This window comes from Pteropus vampyrus, unplaced genomic scaffold (assembly GCF_000151845.1).
Source record: "Pteropus vampyrus isolate Shadow unplaced genomic scaffold, Pvam_2.0 Scaffold207, whole genome shotgun sequence".
NCBI lineage: Eukaryota > Metazoa > Chordata > Mammalia > Chiroptera > Pteropodidae > Pteropus > Pteropus vampyrus.
In genome coordinates, this window is record NW_011888988.1 from 1,897,718 (window position 1) to 1,914,520 (window position 16,803).

Consider the following 16,803-nt stretch of genomic DNA (forward strand, 5'->3'; position numbering starts at 1 on the left):
AGTCCTCATCCAACACTTTAGGCTGCTTTGTCAGTGACTTAGAGGGATATTCTAATTTAGAAATTTGCGCGAAAAGGTGAACCCGAGGTTTTCTATTTGCCAGATTTAGCCAGTTGTTGTATGACTCTAGTATTTGTCATGAGACCTCGTGAAACTTCATTTGTCAATTATAATCTATTTGTCATATTCTTATAATCCCTGTCCCAGTGCATATGTAGTTTTTACAGGATTATAGTTATAATGTGTTTATAATGGAATATTCTGCCCTTTTCATTTAAAGTTGTATCATTAGACTTTTTCTTAACTGCTAAATACTTGCAGTTAGAGTTTAACATTACGTGTTTCTTCTCAGGGTTTCCAGAAAGGAAGTTAAACCACAGATTTGTCAACTGGTAATGCTTTATTCTTTCTTTATAATAGTTGGTTCTGGGTTGTTACTTTTAAGGTTATATGTAATAATAAAGTTTGGCTACATTTCTACTCTTCAATTTTAGATATGTTATTATTTTAGTAATATTGCTTCATTTTTGAATACAGTTGTCTATTAAAATGCCTGTTCTAATTAATGTCTATTGTGATAACTTCAACAGTAACCAGAGTTTGAAACTGCCCTAAGAGATCAATCTATTTGAACCTGTTAAGGAGGCTTAGCAGCCTATGTACTTTTGTTAAATTGTAATTTTCCTGTCGCTCCTTTAAATGGGCCAAATGTCTGACACATAGGTTAGGTTTCCTTATAGCCTAAAGCTCTGTCTCCTTTCTTCGTATGTGGAACATTAGCAGTTCAGAGAAGATGAAGAGCTTCTAGGGACTTAGCTAGATTAGCTGTTTTAAATAAATTTGGCGCTGGGCTTGGTTGAATATCTAGGATTGCGTATTTGCAGAAAAGCTTAATTTTTATTTAGGAAAGTCAGAATCTGTTGCACTGTTGGCTTGATGATAGTCATAGGGTAGCAATGAGAACAATATCATTTTGTTTTTAAAATTCCCATTTTCCTTTTAGTCAGAGAGTTCAGATACTTCAGGTTCTGAAAGTGAAGCAGAGAGTGAACCAGAACAGGTTTCTGGTTACCACAGACTACTGGCCACATTAAAGAATGTTTCTGAGGAAGATGAGGACGAAGAGGAGGAGGAAGAGGAAGAGGAAGAAGACAGTGATGTAGAGGAGGAAGAAATGAACGAAGAAGATGGTGACAGTGATGTCCCTGTAGAGGAAGAGACAGCAGCAGAGTCTACCGAAATGCAGGAGAGTAAGTGTCTTTGGTGTGGGTTCATCAGTCTGTTCCAGGACTATAGACAGATAGCCCCATGGGCACAGCACCCTGTATTGTGTGAGCTGTGCAAAAGCATGTCAATCCAAAGCAGAGATTCTTAACCTTGTTGGCTTCAGTGATATCTTTGAGAATCTGATGAAAACATAGAAACTTCTCACCAGAGAAATGCAGAAATAACATTTTTGCTTAGAATTTCTAGGACTTCATGAATCCTAGTTAAAGCTTTTCTGGTTCAGAGGAATGAGAACATAATTCTGTGTCTTGTGATGGTCTCAGTTTATTAGAGATTACTGTTCCTCTCATAGAGAAACCAAGTTTAATGGAAATAGATGCAAATATATAAAACTTTTCAAGTAGAGTTTTATGGAACAGCTAGAAAACTGTTGTAGAGATGCTGAGTGGTCACATGCTGGTGGGATAACCAGGGAAGGCTTCAGAGAAGAGCTGGGATTGAAAGCTTCATGGAACTCTTTCTCAGATTTCTAGGAGACCTTTTTCTTTAGCTTTGAAATTAACTTTATTAAGGTATGATTTGCATACTATAAAGTATACCCATATATAACTATATATATTCAGTGACTTTTGACAAGTATATACATCTATGTTACCATCACAGTGAAGATACAGAACATTTCCAATACCTCCCAAAACTTCCTTCTTGTTCTTTTACAGTCAGTTTCCTGTCCCTGGCACTGACTGACTTTCTTTCATGATAGATTAGTTTTGGCTGTTCTAGAAATTCTTATAGATGGAAGCATACAGTAATAATTCTTATATGTGGGAGCCCTTTGTGTCTGGCTTCTTTGGCTCCTTGCGTTTTTGTGATTCATCCATGTTCATGTATTATTAATTCATTTTTATGCTGGAGTAGTATTCCATTGTGTGAATGTATCTGGGTGACTTTTTACATCTCACTCTCTTAATGCCTATTTTCCTTACAGTGTATTTTTTTCTATACTTTAAGGTGCCACACACCATTCTCAGTATTTTATTAGTTTTACTAGGATAAAAATTTATTGCCTCAGACTTACGATCTTTTTGTTTTATTTTGGTTTTGGTTTTCCATTTTTCTTTCCTTTTTTGGATTTTTCAAAATGAAGTTTTTTTTTTTAATTACAAAAGTAATATATGTATTGTAAAAATGTAAGAAGGTTGTATAGTTAACTTATTTCCCCACCACCTAGAGATAAACACCTTTAAAATTTTATATTACCTTCCAGACTACTTTTTTATGAATATATGTGTGAGTACTAGTATGTACATATATTTGCGTGTATGTGCATAATGGTCTCATACACTGCTGTTACTTTCCTTTTTCTTTAATAACATACCATGGACATTTTTTCCATGTGTTTAACTGTGGATTCACATTAGCTTCTTAATTACATAGTATTCTGTGCTCACTTCAGCAGCGCATGTACTAATTACTTAGTATTCAATTAACCCATTGATAGAAACTGATGAAATCACTTTCCCAGTTATTTCTTATCATAATTCGTGCTGCCTTGAATATCTTACATATATGTCTTAGTGTACTTTGTCTAGTTATCATCTTAGAATAAATGCCTAGAAATGGAACTGGGTCAGTAATCAAGCTTAATTTTGAAATCTGTTTTCTACCTGAATTTGTTTAAAAATAAATAATGCCAATGAACCTCAGTGTTAATATAGACTAAGGAATTAGATTTTATTTGTCAATGGAAGTATAATTCTATTTATGAGTAAATAATTTTACAAAATGTTTCTCAAAATTGGAGATAGGGTCCTACCTGCTGATCCTGAGGGAAAAGATGGGGAACAGCCACCTGGCACGTCACAAGAATCCCCTGAGGAGTTTACAGATGCAAAACATGAGTCACTTTTTAGCCTGGAAACCAATTTTCTTGAAGAGGAAAGTGGAGGCAACAGTTCTGTGAAAGCATCACAAGGTCAGAGCACAGTACGTGTTATTCGAATTCACCAACTGCTTAGTATGGGGGGGTGCGGGCTAATACACATAAATCTCTGTGATTGGAACGAAAACAATAAAAGCAGGTACTTTAGCAGCTAGATCGATAGCTGAGAAGAAATATTTCTCAAAGGTATTTTGTGCGTTTCCATGGTTAGCAGTACGTGCGGGCTGTTTAGGAGAACAAACAGCTTAGGAATGGTAACACGGGAGGCTGGTACCCCAGACCTCACACTTCCACAGTTAGAGTCAGGGGAAGACTTTTGTTTTTCTCCGCAAGTATGAAAGAAGGAAAGAGGAGAAATACTTTGCACTTTCCTCTCTACCCTTCACTTGCTCCTTTTTGTTGGAACAGTAATTTTCCTGATTCATGAGGCCCAGGGTGGCTGATGTGCTTGGTCCTTGTCACAACGGAGCTTTGTGGAAGCCAGAAAGCTCCGCTCTGTCTCCCTAGGCTCTCTCAGCCTCTTGGCCTTGCCTCTGCCTAAATGGCAGCCACCTGGACAAGGCCTGCCTATGGTAGGCTTAGGCAGGTCTCTGTTCTCTCTCTTGGGTCCAGTTTCTTAACTTGTGTCTGGGTGGGCAAGTCAGGTTGGTCTCTTTCTGTGTCCTGACTGCCTTTTTTCGTCCCAGTGCCATTCTTCAAGACAGCGCTACTATTAATGAAGGTGACATTTTAACTTGGCTCATTTGGTTCTGTTGGTTATTATTGCTAGAGAAGGAGAAGTGAGGAGAATGTGAGTACGAACCCCATTCTGAACCATCGTAACTTAAAAACCTGGAGGAAACATTAGGAAGCTTGACTATCCTAAAATATCTTGGTGGTTTTGCCTGTATAGATGTATTAGAACCTAGAATTCTTATCTCCTATTGTTCACTCTTATCTCCTATTGTTTGGTACAAGGCACATTGCATTTGAAATTTTACCATTTAGGTCCTTGAATGGGTCATTTAACTTTGCTTCTTAATGAGGCAACTGATTGGGTGGCCAGCTCAGAGCACTAAAGATAAAGATAAAGAGTGCAGGTGCTACCTGCCATTTAGATCATTTGCCCAACTCAATTGAGTATCGAGCATTTCTTTGTGTTCTGCAGTGCAAAATAAATCAGACATGGAACCTGCCCTCAGGGATCTTACAGTTTAGTCAATGAGATGTCATGAACATATATGCTTTGGGTTGGTGGGTGGGGGCAAGGTGGGGGACTGTCTCTGGGGGACTAGGGACGGCCTCGTAGTGGAGTCAGCACTATGCCTACACAGTAGGCTCCGGGAAATATTTATTGTGAGTCAGGGAGTAACTTTAAACTGATGCTGTTGCTTACAACAAAGACGAAGTGAAGGAGAGGATAGAAATTTTAATTGAAGGAAGGCCACAGAGGCTGAAGAATTTGAGGACCATAAAATTTAAAAATTACATCAGAGAGGTAGCTTGGAGGTGCATCCTGTAGTGCCCCAAATTTCACACTGAGAAATTTCTTCAAAGGTTTTTGAGCTGGAAAGTAATGTAATTAGAGAAATGCTTTAGGAAAATGACCTGTCAGAAACTTTCAAGCTCTGGATTGGAAGAGAGGATGGAGAAGGTAGATGGAAAGTAGGATGAGTTCATGAAGAACAGCATGTCATTCACAGGGGAAGACCAAAAAATGTTTGCTCCAAGTGTTCTGACATTCTCTATTTCTGAATTAGATCCTTTTCTACAACACGTGAACAAAGAACTGAAAGAAAAAGAAATTCAGGCTGCTGCCACAAATCCCCAAATTACCCACCAGCTAAAAGTAAGTGTTGCTTGGTTATCTCAGTCACAAGGGAGAAAAGCTCTAAGTGAAGCAGTGGTCTTGGGTTTCAGCAGCCTCCCCAAATGTAGAGTACACACCAGAGGTAGATGACGCGATGGGACAGCAGGACACAGGAAGGCGGGAAGGGCCTAGTGGGGCACAGGTGTAGCTAGAGAAGGCACTGGGAAGCTGGGGTGTGGGAGCCAGATAAGGGTGTTTTGGAGAGTACCCCAGGGTCTAGACCAACATCTGTGAGGAACTGTTAACCTGACCTAAGGCAGGTTAATCTACCTTTTTGATCTTCACTATTCTCATCTGTTAGACGGGGACAGTAATGCCTACCTTAAAATAAAGTAATTTACTGACTGATACATAGAAAGTTTTCAGTAAAACAGTAGCTACAGCTGTTCATTTGTGTGGAGTATCAGATATAGGTTCACCAGTAAATTACTCAAATATGGAGCAGTTTTTGCTTTGGGTTTTTTTGTTTTTTTACCAACTGGTGCTGTTCATGAGAGTGGTCATCCTTTTTTAATTGAAATTTTTATTGAGATAATAATTATGGATGCAGTTACAAGAAATAATACAAAAGGTGCCCTTTGCCCAGTTTTCCCCAATGGTAACATCTTGTAAAACTGTAATACAATGTCATAGCCAGAAAATTGACAGTGATAAATCTACCTGTCTTATTCACATTTCCCCAGTTTTACTCCTAGTCAGTCGTGTGTGTTTAGTTCTATCGTTTTATCACATGTGTGGGTTCCCCCATCCACCACCGTAGTCGTGATGCGGAGCGTTCCCAGCGCCGTGAAGATGCCTCCCATTTCCCCTTGCCCTTTTATAAGCATCTGGCCCCCATTCCTAATGCTTGGTAACCACTAATTCATTTTCCATTTCTATAATTTTGTCATTTCAGAACTGTTTGCAAAAGTTTGTCTGAATCATATAACCTCTCTGAACCTCAGCATTTCGTAAACTGTAAGAAGAACATTAGAGTATTTACCTCGCAGGGTTATTGTGAGGATTAAATGAGGTGATCACGAGAGGTCTTGGTAAATTATAAAGTAGTATGTGACTGTGATATATTAAAATTCATTTCTAACTCAGCTCTTGATCTGTTTCTCCCCTAGTGGCCTATCCTGGGGCAGCTTGTCTTTTCATCCAAGTTTCAGAAGTTGGAAACATTTAAACCCCCAAAGGACATTGACTTAAAATCACTTCATCTCCAGAAGCCTTTGGAATCCACTTGGACCAAGACCAACAGCCAGTTCCTGTCTAGTCTCCCAAAATCAAGTAGCCCCTTTACACCCCTCCAGAAAGAGCTCTTCTTAATTATGAATTCTTACCGGGACTTGTTCTACCCAGAAAGGACTGCCCTGAAGAATGGGGAAGAGATCCGCCATGTGTACTGCCTGCATGCAGTGAATCACGTCCTCAAAGCCAATGCCCAGGTGCTTGGCAACAACAGCAGACGCCGAAGCCAGAAACTTGGCGTGGGTGATGATAATGACTTCAGGGACCAAGGGCTAACAAGGCCCAAGGTGAGTGGCAGCAGGAGAGTTCTGCCCTCCAGAGGTTAGGCTGTAGAGCACTGCTGTATAGGTGCCTAGCATTTAGCAGGTACTCAGCTGTTTTAATGATTAGAGTAATGAATGAGTCTTAGGAGTGAGCATATCGGCTGGGCCAGGTACTGTCAGAGCCGCGCTGCAGATGCCTCAGTGGACTGTTTGTGACAGTGCATCTAACTGGAGACTTGTGAGTAGGCAGTACCTCCATGATAATTCTCCATAAAGATAAACCCTGAACATACCTAACACTCCATTATAAATCTCTTCTTCATGATCGTCAGCATTGAGTGGGACCTTAATAATGAGCTGTTCATCCAGTTCCTACTTGTTACAGCTCTAGACCAAGACCTAGATTCCTAGGGGGCCTTGCTAAGGAGAACCAGGAGAAGAGCAGCAGAGGTGGGACTAGAACCAAGGATCCTCTTCAGTCAGCCACGTAAATATGTAAACAATGGAAAAGAAAAACCCCTATTTTTCCACTGGATAGGTATTGCCATTTAAAGTGATGATTACATTTATTTGGGCTCATAAGCCTAAGCTCCAGTGGATTTAGGGCTTTGACAGAAATGTCTTTTAATTCTGTCTACACTTTTCATGATGTTAAAGAGCTAGATCTGTGTCTTCCATCCCCTCTACCCCTTAGCCATGCCTCTCCATTTTGAGGAAGCCTCATCTTTTTAAATTGTTCTCATTGAGCTTATAGGATTCTCCGGTTTTAATACTGATGTGGCACTTAGAGATTTCTTAGTCCAACCCTCTTGCTTGATAGCTGGGGAAACCAAAGCCTAGACATTTCCTTGGTGTCACAGCGAGACAATAGCTCGGCCCTCTTCACTCTTGGTTTGTCCACCCTGCACTGTACCCAACTGATTATTGCCCCCTCTGGCTCTGCTGGTTGTCTTTCTGGGAAACTAACTCAGAGTTTTCTTGACATCAGACTTATAAGATTATCTGTTTCCAGCTAGAATTACAAAAAAGAACAAGAGACAGATTACCCAGGAAGCACATTTAGAATTCAATGAATTGCAAAATCTGGAGTTATTTCCACTGATTGTATTGTTTACAAATGGGTAGTTAGAAATTAATCATTTTGGGGGGATCTTTGTTTTTTTCCTTTAACAGTTGTAACTTGAAGCATTTTAGGAAATGTTTGGAAAACTAAGTCCTCTATTTCCCATTCAAATATCCTATTTCAGAAATACTTTATCGTTTCTGAAAAATGTACTAGAAAGCGTATTAGAAAAGTAATGATGCTTTAGTCCTTTTCCTTACCAGCTTTATTCGTTCCCCGCTTATTACATCTAGTTCATTTTTTGTTCAGAACATATTTGTTCTTTGGGTATTATGGATAAAAATACTGTACATTTCTTGCCCTCAAAGAACTTGGGTGTTTATATTCTTGGATTTTGTTGGTGGACACCTCTGTTAGAGGTGTTGACTTAGCCTAAAATGTATTTCAAATTCTGCTTGAGAATTGCCTCCCATGGAACTATGAAAGTCCTCAGGACATGACGCTGTGGATGTGCTCAGCTTCCAGATTCGAGACAGATTCCCTGCAAAGGGGGTGACGGTGTCCCTGGCTGGGGCCACTGCTTACAGGGGATTCTTTAGCAGCACACCGTCGGCAGGCTCACCTCGAGCTGCCCTTCCCGCCGTCACCCCATCAAGGCTCACCGTCATTTCTCCCGTAGGTGCTGATAGTGGTGCCGTTCCGGGAAGCTGCTTTGCGGGTGGTACAGCTCTTCATCAGCCTCCTTGAGGGCGATAGTAAGAAGAAAATAATTGTGAGCAACAAAAAGAGGTTTAATGGAGAGTATGGCTCAGATCCTGAGGAGAGACCACCCAACCTGAAGAGGCCTGAGGATTACGAAGCTGTCTTCGTGGGCAACATCGATGACCACTTCAGGATTGGTAACTCCTCCTGTCAAAACTGAGGCCCTGAGGGGCCTGAGGGGCAAGGTTCACATAGCTGGAATTAGGCATTGTTTCAGTGGGTCACTGACCCAGCCTCTCAGCAGAACCAGGGTGCATTTGAAACATCTCGTCTACCAGGGGACAGTCTTGCCATGGCTAATGGGGTGGAGTGTATCTGAAGGCATATGGAAAAGGCATGTAGACGTTTATAACAGTGTCTCAGCACACCCATAGCTGATAGCACACGGTCAGTGCTACAGGAAATCCCAAGGAAGCTGTGACTGATGGGCTGAGGGCATCGGTCTGGGGAGGCTGAATAAACTGAGCGTCTCTGTAATGGTGGACTTTCCTCCTGCCTGCTGCGCAGAGTGGCTCTGAATTACAGCCACTTGGGACTTATTTTCTCCTACCCAACTTTTTCACATTTTTGCTTGTCTCTCATTCAGCTCCCACGTATTTGGTTGCTTGTACATTGACGAAGTTCTTGGGGAAGTTTGTTAGTCAAATATGCTCATTCACCAAACATTTATTAAGCATCTACTGTGTGCCAGACACTGTGAAGCTGGGGATGTAGAAATAAAAGTTATGATTTCTATTCTCCAGGAAGTCCAGCCTAGTGGAGAAATAGTACAGAGCAGGAAGTGTTATGATCAGAGGATGCAGTGGGTGTTCTGGGAGCATTTAAAGCAATCTCCACACCCAGAAGGGGTGCAGGGTGGTTAGGGAAGGCCTCCTATGGAGGTGCCGTCTGTGCTAAGCTGAAACCTGAGTGAGATTTAACCAGTCACGAAGGGGAGTGGTCAGACTGGAGGAAAGGATTTCAGACAAGGAACTGCATGTGCAGAGGCCTCAGGATGAATGAGTTGGCATGGCCTAGAATTCAGACAGGCTTTGACGTGGCTGGAGTGTAAGGCGCAAGGGGACAAGAGCTGATGTCCAGTTTTAAACATGGGCAGATGTCTAGCAAGTTACCAATATATCAGTCTTGAGCTCAGGAAAGAAATATGGGCTGGAAATAAAAATTTGTGTGAAGGTGATATTAAAACCATGGTTAGAGAATAAATGTACCCAAAGCTCTGTGTAAAGTGGAAGTAGAACTTGTGGGTGAATCCAGGGATTTGTAGAAGAGCTATTTGGATCTGAAAAGACTGATAGGGCTGAGTCAGTGATAGAGAAATGAAGTGTTAAAGGTATGGAAACCACCATTGAAGAACAGAACATTTCAAGGAAGGTGTGTTCAGAGTGCTGCTTCCACAGTCATGACAAGAAACACTATAGCGCCATTGAATTGGTAATGGAGGGCTGTTGGTGACCTTAGCAGACGCCATATCAGTGGAGTCCTGAGCATCACAGGCCAGATTGTGGTGCATTGAGGAGCGAGCGCGAGTTTCAAAGTAGAGACAATTATCTGGAGAAGTTTAACAGTGAAGGAAAAGAAGAGAATGGGAGCCGGAGGGGACCCAGATACGATGGTGGGATAATGAGGATGATGATTTATAACTGAAGCAGTTTGGGCATGGTTGTATGCCAAGGGGAAAGGTTTGGAAGGTACAAGGATGGAGATGCTTTGAGAGGGTGGAAGCCAATGGCTGGGCAGTGATGAATGCACTGATGTGTACTTGGCTGTTTCGTGTAGGAGTGGCAATACTTCAGAGAAGCATCCGACTCTATGCCCCCTTTTACTCCTCGGACATCCTCATTGCCTCCCCTCTGGGCTTGAGGACCATCATTGGTGCAGAAGGAGAGAAGAAGAGAGATTTTGACTTTTTGTCTTCTGTTGAGCTTCTCATCATTGATCAAGCTGACATTTACCTGATGCAGAACTGGGAGCATGTTCTGGTAATGCTGGTCATTCGCATTTAGAGGGACAAGAAGCTCAGTGGTTTAAGTCCCACAGGGTTATTTAAGTCCAGGTTAAAACTTGGTGTGAAACAGGGAAAAGTCCACATTTTCCAGTTTGAAAATGGGAAATTTATCCCTTCTACCCACAGATTGGTCAGGAAACTATCAGAAAAGATAAAAATTCTTGTCAATATTGTGAAATCTCCAGAAAAGATTTCTTCCCCTCAAAGTTCACTTCTAATAGACCACTTTAGTGTGATTAGTTGGGTGGGTAGGTGATTGGATGAAAATCCTCCACTACGGATGTCTTTATTCTGACATAATTCCTCCTACAGTTGATGCTTACTCTTTTTTTGTTTGGTCCTCAGTGGAGATGAAAAACCATTGCTCATGATTTCTTAATGTGTATGATCTGGTTTTGCAGAGAAATGTACGATGTTTTTATCCTCTCACTGTAATTTGTGTTGTAATTTTTTTCTCCCTCTCTACATACTCTGTACTGTTGTCAGTTTTAGGATTAAGAACCTGTGCATTTGAATAATTCCATCACGGTTCATAGGCTTATTTTTTTAAGGTGTATGAGAATTTACCTTTCCTACAACCTCAGGGCTTACAGGAAGTTTGGGACAAATAAAGGGGAGTACTTATTTAAAAGGTGGAAATAAATTTATAGTTCTCGTGACCCTTCAATATATATTGTGAGATAAAAATATAATTAAGTAGAAAACGCATGTGTTGTGGTTCTGGAAATTTAATATTTTAAGAACCAGATCATTGAAGGATAACAGCTATTTTCCATGTCATTTCCCTTCTTGTCTAAGTTTGGGACTGAGTAACCCATAGAATGACCAGAGTAGCATTTCAGAAGTTCCTTTTAAAGGAAAATTCCTGTAGTTACTATTTTGATCCTCTTTCGAAGGTCCGAGAGATGGCCAGTTTTAGTTAGCTTTTTGGTGGAGGCGTTCGCCTGACTATAGGCAAGTCACTTACTCATCTGAGCCTCAATTTTCTTGTTGTAATTTGGGAAATGATAGTATGTACTTTATCAGGTTAAATAAGATGGCAGGCTTATAAAATGCTTGGCAGTGCCTAACAGGTAAAAATCCTCAGTAACTATTAATGGTAGTTTTATTTCTGCTGAAAGCACTTGATGAATCACATGAACTTGCTGCCCTTGGACTCACATGGGGTGGACTTTTCTCGAGTGAGGATGTGGAGCCTCAATAACTGGTCGAAGTTCTATCGCCAGACTCTACTGTTCGGGGCCCTGCAGGATGCCCAGATCAATTCCGTGTTCAACAAGTACTGTGTCAATGCACAGGGCCAGGTGGGTTTGCCCTTGTTTCTCTGGATCTTCTTGAAGCATGTGTATTTGGTCAATAATAGGAATGGCTTACCGCCTAATGCTCTCATCGACTCCTGGCAGGTGGCTGTGAGGAACGTCCCGATGACAGGTTCCATTAGTCACGTGCTGGTGCAACTCCCACATGTCTTCCAGAAGATGGAAGCTGAAAACCTAGCTTCGGTGATCGATGCCAGGTATCCACCCCTCCCCAGTCTCATTGGATGCCTGGGGGCCTCACAGAGGGATTTGACTTTGGCGTACAAATTTAAACCTGGATTCCATGCTGGTTTTTTTGGTTACCATTTACCTAATGAGTTGATGAACCCAATCATGCCATCGACAGAGGAGGAAACTGAAGCCCAGAGAGAAATGGTCCTCAGCTTCGTTCTTATAGCTAGTTAGTGTCAGGGTTAGTACCGTAAATCAGGGGTCTTTCTCTCTAGACTGGGGTGTTTTTTAACTATATCACACTGCTTAATGCCACAAAGTATCTGTGTCAACAATTGTAAGCCTTTCAGGGCAAGAACTGTTTTTGTAATTTTCTCTTTATTTTCCTCCTTTCTCTGCATTGTGTTTAGTCAGGGGACTCATGGTAGCAGAATGGTGGTTAGCAAATGGGAGGTGTTCAGCAATTGTTTGTTGACTGATTGGCTGATGACAGACTGACTGAGTGAATGAATGATGAGGTTAGATACTTCCTAGAATAGTTTTCTGGGATAACTGGCGTTACACCTATTCTTTATGATGACTGGTGTTTGCACTTATTAATGTGCTCGTCAAGTTTTATTTAAGTAACGTCTTTGCAATGACATAAGCCATGGTGGTCTCTTTGGGGAGATAGAGGGAGGTCGTGGCTTGCCCAGGGCCACTCAGTTTGTAGTGATGCTACAGGCTCAACTTGAGATCATTGACTTTACCCTTTGCCTTTCCAAATCAGGTTTAACTTTTTTGTGAACAAGATTTTGCCTCAATATCGTGATGCAGTCATGTCTCACACACTCGTCTACGTCCCCTCGTACTTTGACTTCGTGCGTCTCCGAAATTACTTCAAGAAGGAGGAAGTGAACTTCACACACATCTGCGAGTACACGAAAAAGTCTGCTATCTCCAGGGCCAGACACTTTTTCCTTCAAGGAGAGAAGCAGTTTCTGCTCTTCACAGAGCGCTTCCATTTCTACAAAAGGTGAGGTGGTGCCAGGTTTCCAGCGACGTCTCTCAGGGGGATGCAAAGCAGATCGGCCTGTTTCTGAGCACATGGTAGGCTTTGCGGTGTTACCAGGTCCTCCCTCCCTCTGCCTCCTGCAGAGGAGCCAGTCTGGCGGCTGGACAGACTCTTCTTGGTGTTTGGTTTTCTCCCAAATTGACATTGTTGGAAAAGGCTATAGAAACAAATGACTGACTATAGCATAACCTGTGTGTAGATCTGGAGAGGGTCCCTATGTGGGGGACTTCCTGTAGGTGTGGTCCTGCCCCTCAAGAAAGATAATACAGAGTTGAACAACTCTTGACAGGGACAACACTAATGCGTACAAGAGGGATTGGGCCCTGTCACAGAAGCCCAGACAAAATACCGGGGTCCGGGTCACTTGTGGAGGTGTACATGTTCAGTGTCCTGAGGAGGTGGTCATGCACTTCCTCACCAAGAAGAACTAGGACCACGGGGCCCCTGGACGTGTGCAGAAAGCTAAAAGCAAGGGGCTTAAAGTTGAATATTTTAGGGTTTCAGCGTTTGTTTAGCTTCCCTACCTACCATGTGACTTTGACAAAATTAGATTGGCCTTTTTTTTTTTTTTTTTTTTAAATTCTAATTAGAGTGTTGGTAATATTGAGTCTTTTGTGACTGTCTGGGATAGTTGCAGCCTTTTACACTCCCACAGCTCAGGTGTTGTGTTGCTAGTTGTCTCTTGCCAATGAAAAGCTCTTTTTGAACCCTCGCCTAGAGAGAGATGGAAATTACATCCTATTACTAACTCTTCCTTCCGATTCACAATAATGTCTAGTTAATTTTAGTTCTGACTTCGCTGTTTTATTAACTCTCAGTCATATATACAAACAAGGGGCACACTTTCTCAGTGTCCCTAACATATAATCCAGAAATCTTCCAGGCTTTGGAGCATGTTAGGTGATGCATTTTGACATTGCATTGCCTTTTAGTTTATGCTGATATTAAGATGGTATGCCCCAGACACCTTCTTGTTACCAAGATGGAGAGGGAGGAACCCAGCAGCCTGCCAGGCAGAGCAGGCTGCCATGACGTGTCCTCTCTGGGTACTCTGCTGGCAAGGTGATCTCTTAGGGGAGAGTTGAGAAATGACTACATTTGTGTTCCCTGGGCACCATTCATGGCCACCCAGACAAGGCTATTTGGCCAGAGGGTTTGTTAATGAATGCCTGCTCATTGGCATCATTATTTGCTTTGTTCCAGTAAGTTGTTTTCATTCTGGTTGAAGAGAGGCATTTTGGGGGGAGTTTGTAGTCAGCAGGTCTTAAGAGCCCTTAGTTTTCTATCAGCTTGACAAATGAAAGCAAGCCCTTTCAGTGAAGTGGATAGACTGGAAAACTTCCCAGTGCGATTGTCTTAGCAAGTGCGAATTAAGCTGGGATGAGGACTGCTGTCAGAAAGCAGCTTTTCAAGAAGAGGGCATGAGGTCCTACTTAAGAGAAAGATGCCCTTTCTCTTATGTCGGCAAGACAGTCAGTCCCCTGTCTTACACTGTTCATTTATTTACCAAACCGCTTTGCCCACAAAGTCATTATGAAGACAAACCTAGCATGTGCCAGTTGCTTTCCCTGGACCAGGTTAATAAGTGCATCCCGTGTTGAAGGCGAACGGGGAAAATGTGCTTCAGAGTTCTGCAACTGCTAATTATCTCAGGGTTTCCAACTATAGAATTCTTTTGCTTGAGAGATCACCAAGGTGATGATGGGTGTTTTGATCTGCAGTGTCTTTGTGGTTTGATTTTTTTATTTGATCTTAGGGAAAGTTCATGTATTTTAAACTTTAGTATCCAATTCTGAAATTCTGTATTTATGTTCTCTGTGGAAGTAGACAGTGTTAGAAATATTAGTTTATTTGTGAGCCAGCAAAAAGTTCATTTTCTTAGGGAGAGATAAAACCAGCAGATTCTTAGGAGTGAATGGCACTTGGTCATGATGCCCTCCTGCAGAGAGTAGGTTCCCAGTTCTTCCTGAGCGTTATCAGTGGGTTACCCCGTAAGAAGGATTGTCAGCCGGGGCAAGTCAGAAACTCTAGAGGTGAGATTTCTCAAGCTGGGAAAGGCTGCTGGGGTGTTTCTGAGTACCCCAGCTCCTATATGAGAATCCCAGTTTTGGAAATAGTAGACCGGTTCTTTTTAGACCAAACGGAGGAGCTAGCCTTTCAAGTCAGTTGTGGGTGCCTCATTTATCTTTGACAGTTGGCAGGTAAAATAGACATATGGAATGTTCTTAGTTTTAGTCCCATCAGGGTGTTAGGCCATATTTGTAGGCATCACTCAAACCCCAAAGCATGTACAAGAGAGGAAGAAGGCAGGGGAAGGGTGCTGAAGATTATGGAGACTGGCACTAATTGCCCCTCTGAAGAGGTCCTGGTCACGTGCTCTGTTTCCAGGAAACCTAGTCTCCATTGTGGGCACATTGGGACTGAGATTGTTATTGTTTTTTAAACATAACATTTATTAGAGTTGGTTTTGCTGTTTCAGAAATATTCTGATTATAAGAACATTACACATTATTGTGGAGAATTTGGAAAATCTAGGTTTAAAAAAATGTGGAATCACCTATAATCTCACTGCCTTGATATAAATTCTCATTTTAGTATATTTCTTTCCTGTCTTTTTTTATGTGAAAAATATGTGCACATGCATATATGCACGTGCATGTGTGCACTCATGCACACACACCCTCACACACACAGGCATTTTTTTAAAACATACCAAAATTGGTATCACACTATACACATTGGGATTTTTTCCTTTTATCGTAAATGTTTTATGTGCTCATTGAAAAAAATTTTAAATATGTTAACATTTTGGTATATATATTTATATATCATTGATATATTTTTAAGTTAATATATATATAATTCTGTTCCGTCTTCCCTCTTCCCAACTTTTTTTTGGTATGATTTCCTTTCAGAAGAAATTATAAGACTGACAGTGAGCATCGAGAAGTCCTTTCACTTGGCTTCACCAGCTGTTGGCGTTTTGCCACATTTGCACACACACACGTCCTGTCTCCCGTCTTTCTTCTCATATCTCTTATTTTTTCTTCCTGAGCCATTTGCATGTAAATTTCAGGAGGCTCGATGACACTTAACCCCTGAATCTTTCAGCATCGAAACCCTAATAATCTGAGACTGGCCCCCAAAGAAAAAGGCAGAGTGGTAGGTGGCAGGTTTAATAAGCAAGGGAACTTAACTTGTAGGCTTGTTTGGGCGGCCACAAGATTAGTTTTCCGCATCCACCCGCCAGAATCTTAAAAGTTTATGTACAGAGGCTCTAACGGGGATCAGTCACGTGCCCAGTCCAGATAGTCTCAACACCATTCTGTCTCAAGGCTGGATCCTTGGAGCAGCACTGGGAGCTGGGAAGGCAAACGGAGTGCACATTCAAAAGCACAGATGAGGGGCAAGGAGCCTCTATCTGATGGCCCAGGGTCAGCTGGAGGGTCAAACTGGTGGTCAGGTCTTCTCGATTGCCTTCCCCAACAGTATGTAGCTTCTAAAAACAAGAACATTCTTTTATCTAACCATAGCACCATTATTGTACTACTTGACATTACTACAATAATATTTTCTAATATATAGTTGTATTCAGATTTCCTAGTTGTCCCCAAAATAACCATTATAGCTACCCCCCTGCCCCCTAACTCATGGTCTAATTAAGGAACATGCATTGCATTGGTTAACATGTTTCTTTAGTCTGTCTCAGTTCTCAAACTAGGGCAGTTTTGCTTCTCAAGGGGCATTTGGCAATATCTGGAGACATTTTTGCTGTCGCAGCTGGAAGGTTATTCCAGTGGTCTGGTGGTTCTGTTGGGTCGAGGCCTGGATGCAGCTGAACATTCTACAGTGTACAGGACAGCTGCCACAACAAAGTATTATCTAACTCAAAATGTTAGTACTCCTGAGGTGAAG

At 41.7% G+C, this 16,803-nt stretch overlaps 1 protein-coding gene across 3 annotated transcripts in view; it reads left to right on the plus strand.

The window, feature by feature from the left end:
- The window catches only part of DIEXF (digestive organ expansion factor homolog (zebrafish)), a 22,796-nt gene that overhangs the window by 1,294 nt on the left and 4,699 nt on the right, over positions 1-16,803 (plus strand). The window contains exons 2-11 of one of the 3 annotated variants that reach the window (XM_011372451.2): positions 353-392; positions 1,004-1,250; positions 3,029-3,202; positions 4,909-4,997; positions 6,128-6,538; positions 8,257-8,476; positions 10,116-10,318; positions 11,466-11,648; positions 11,748-11,860; positions 12,604-12,849. In XM_011372451.2, coding sequence (XP_011370753.1) covers positions 353-392; positions 1,004-1,250; positions 3,029-3,202; positions 4,909-4,997; positions 6,128-6,538; positions 8,257-8,476; positions 10,116-10,318; positions 11,466-11,648; positions 11,748-11,860; positions 12,604-12,849 — 1,926 coding nt within the window. The remainder of the gene's footprint in view (positions 1-352; positions 393-1,003; positions 1,251-3,028; positions 3,203-4,908; positions 4,998-6,127; positions 6,539-8,256; positions 8,477-10,115; positions 10,319-11,465; positions 11,649-11,747; positions 11,861-12,603; positions 12,850-16,803) is intronic. The other 2 variants (XM_011372450.2, XM_011372452.2) reach the window with 2 other exon arrangements.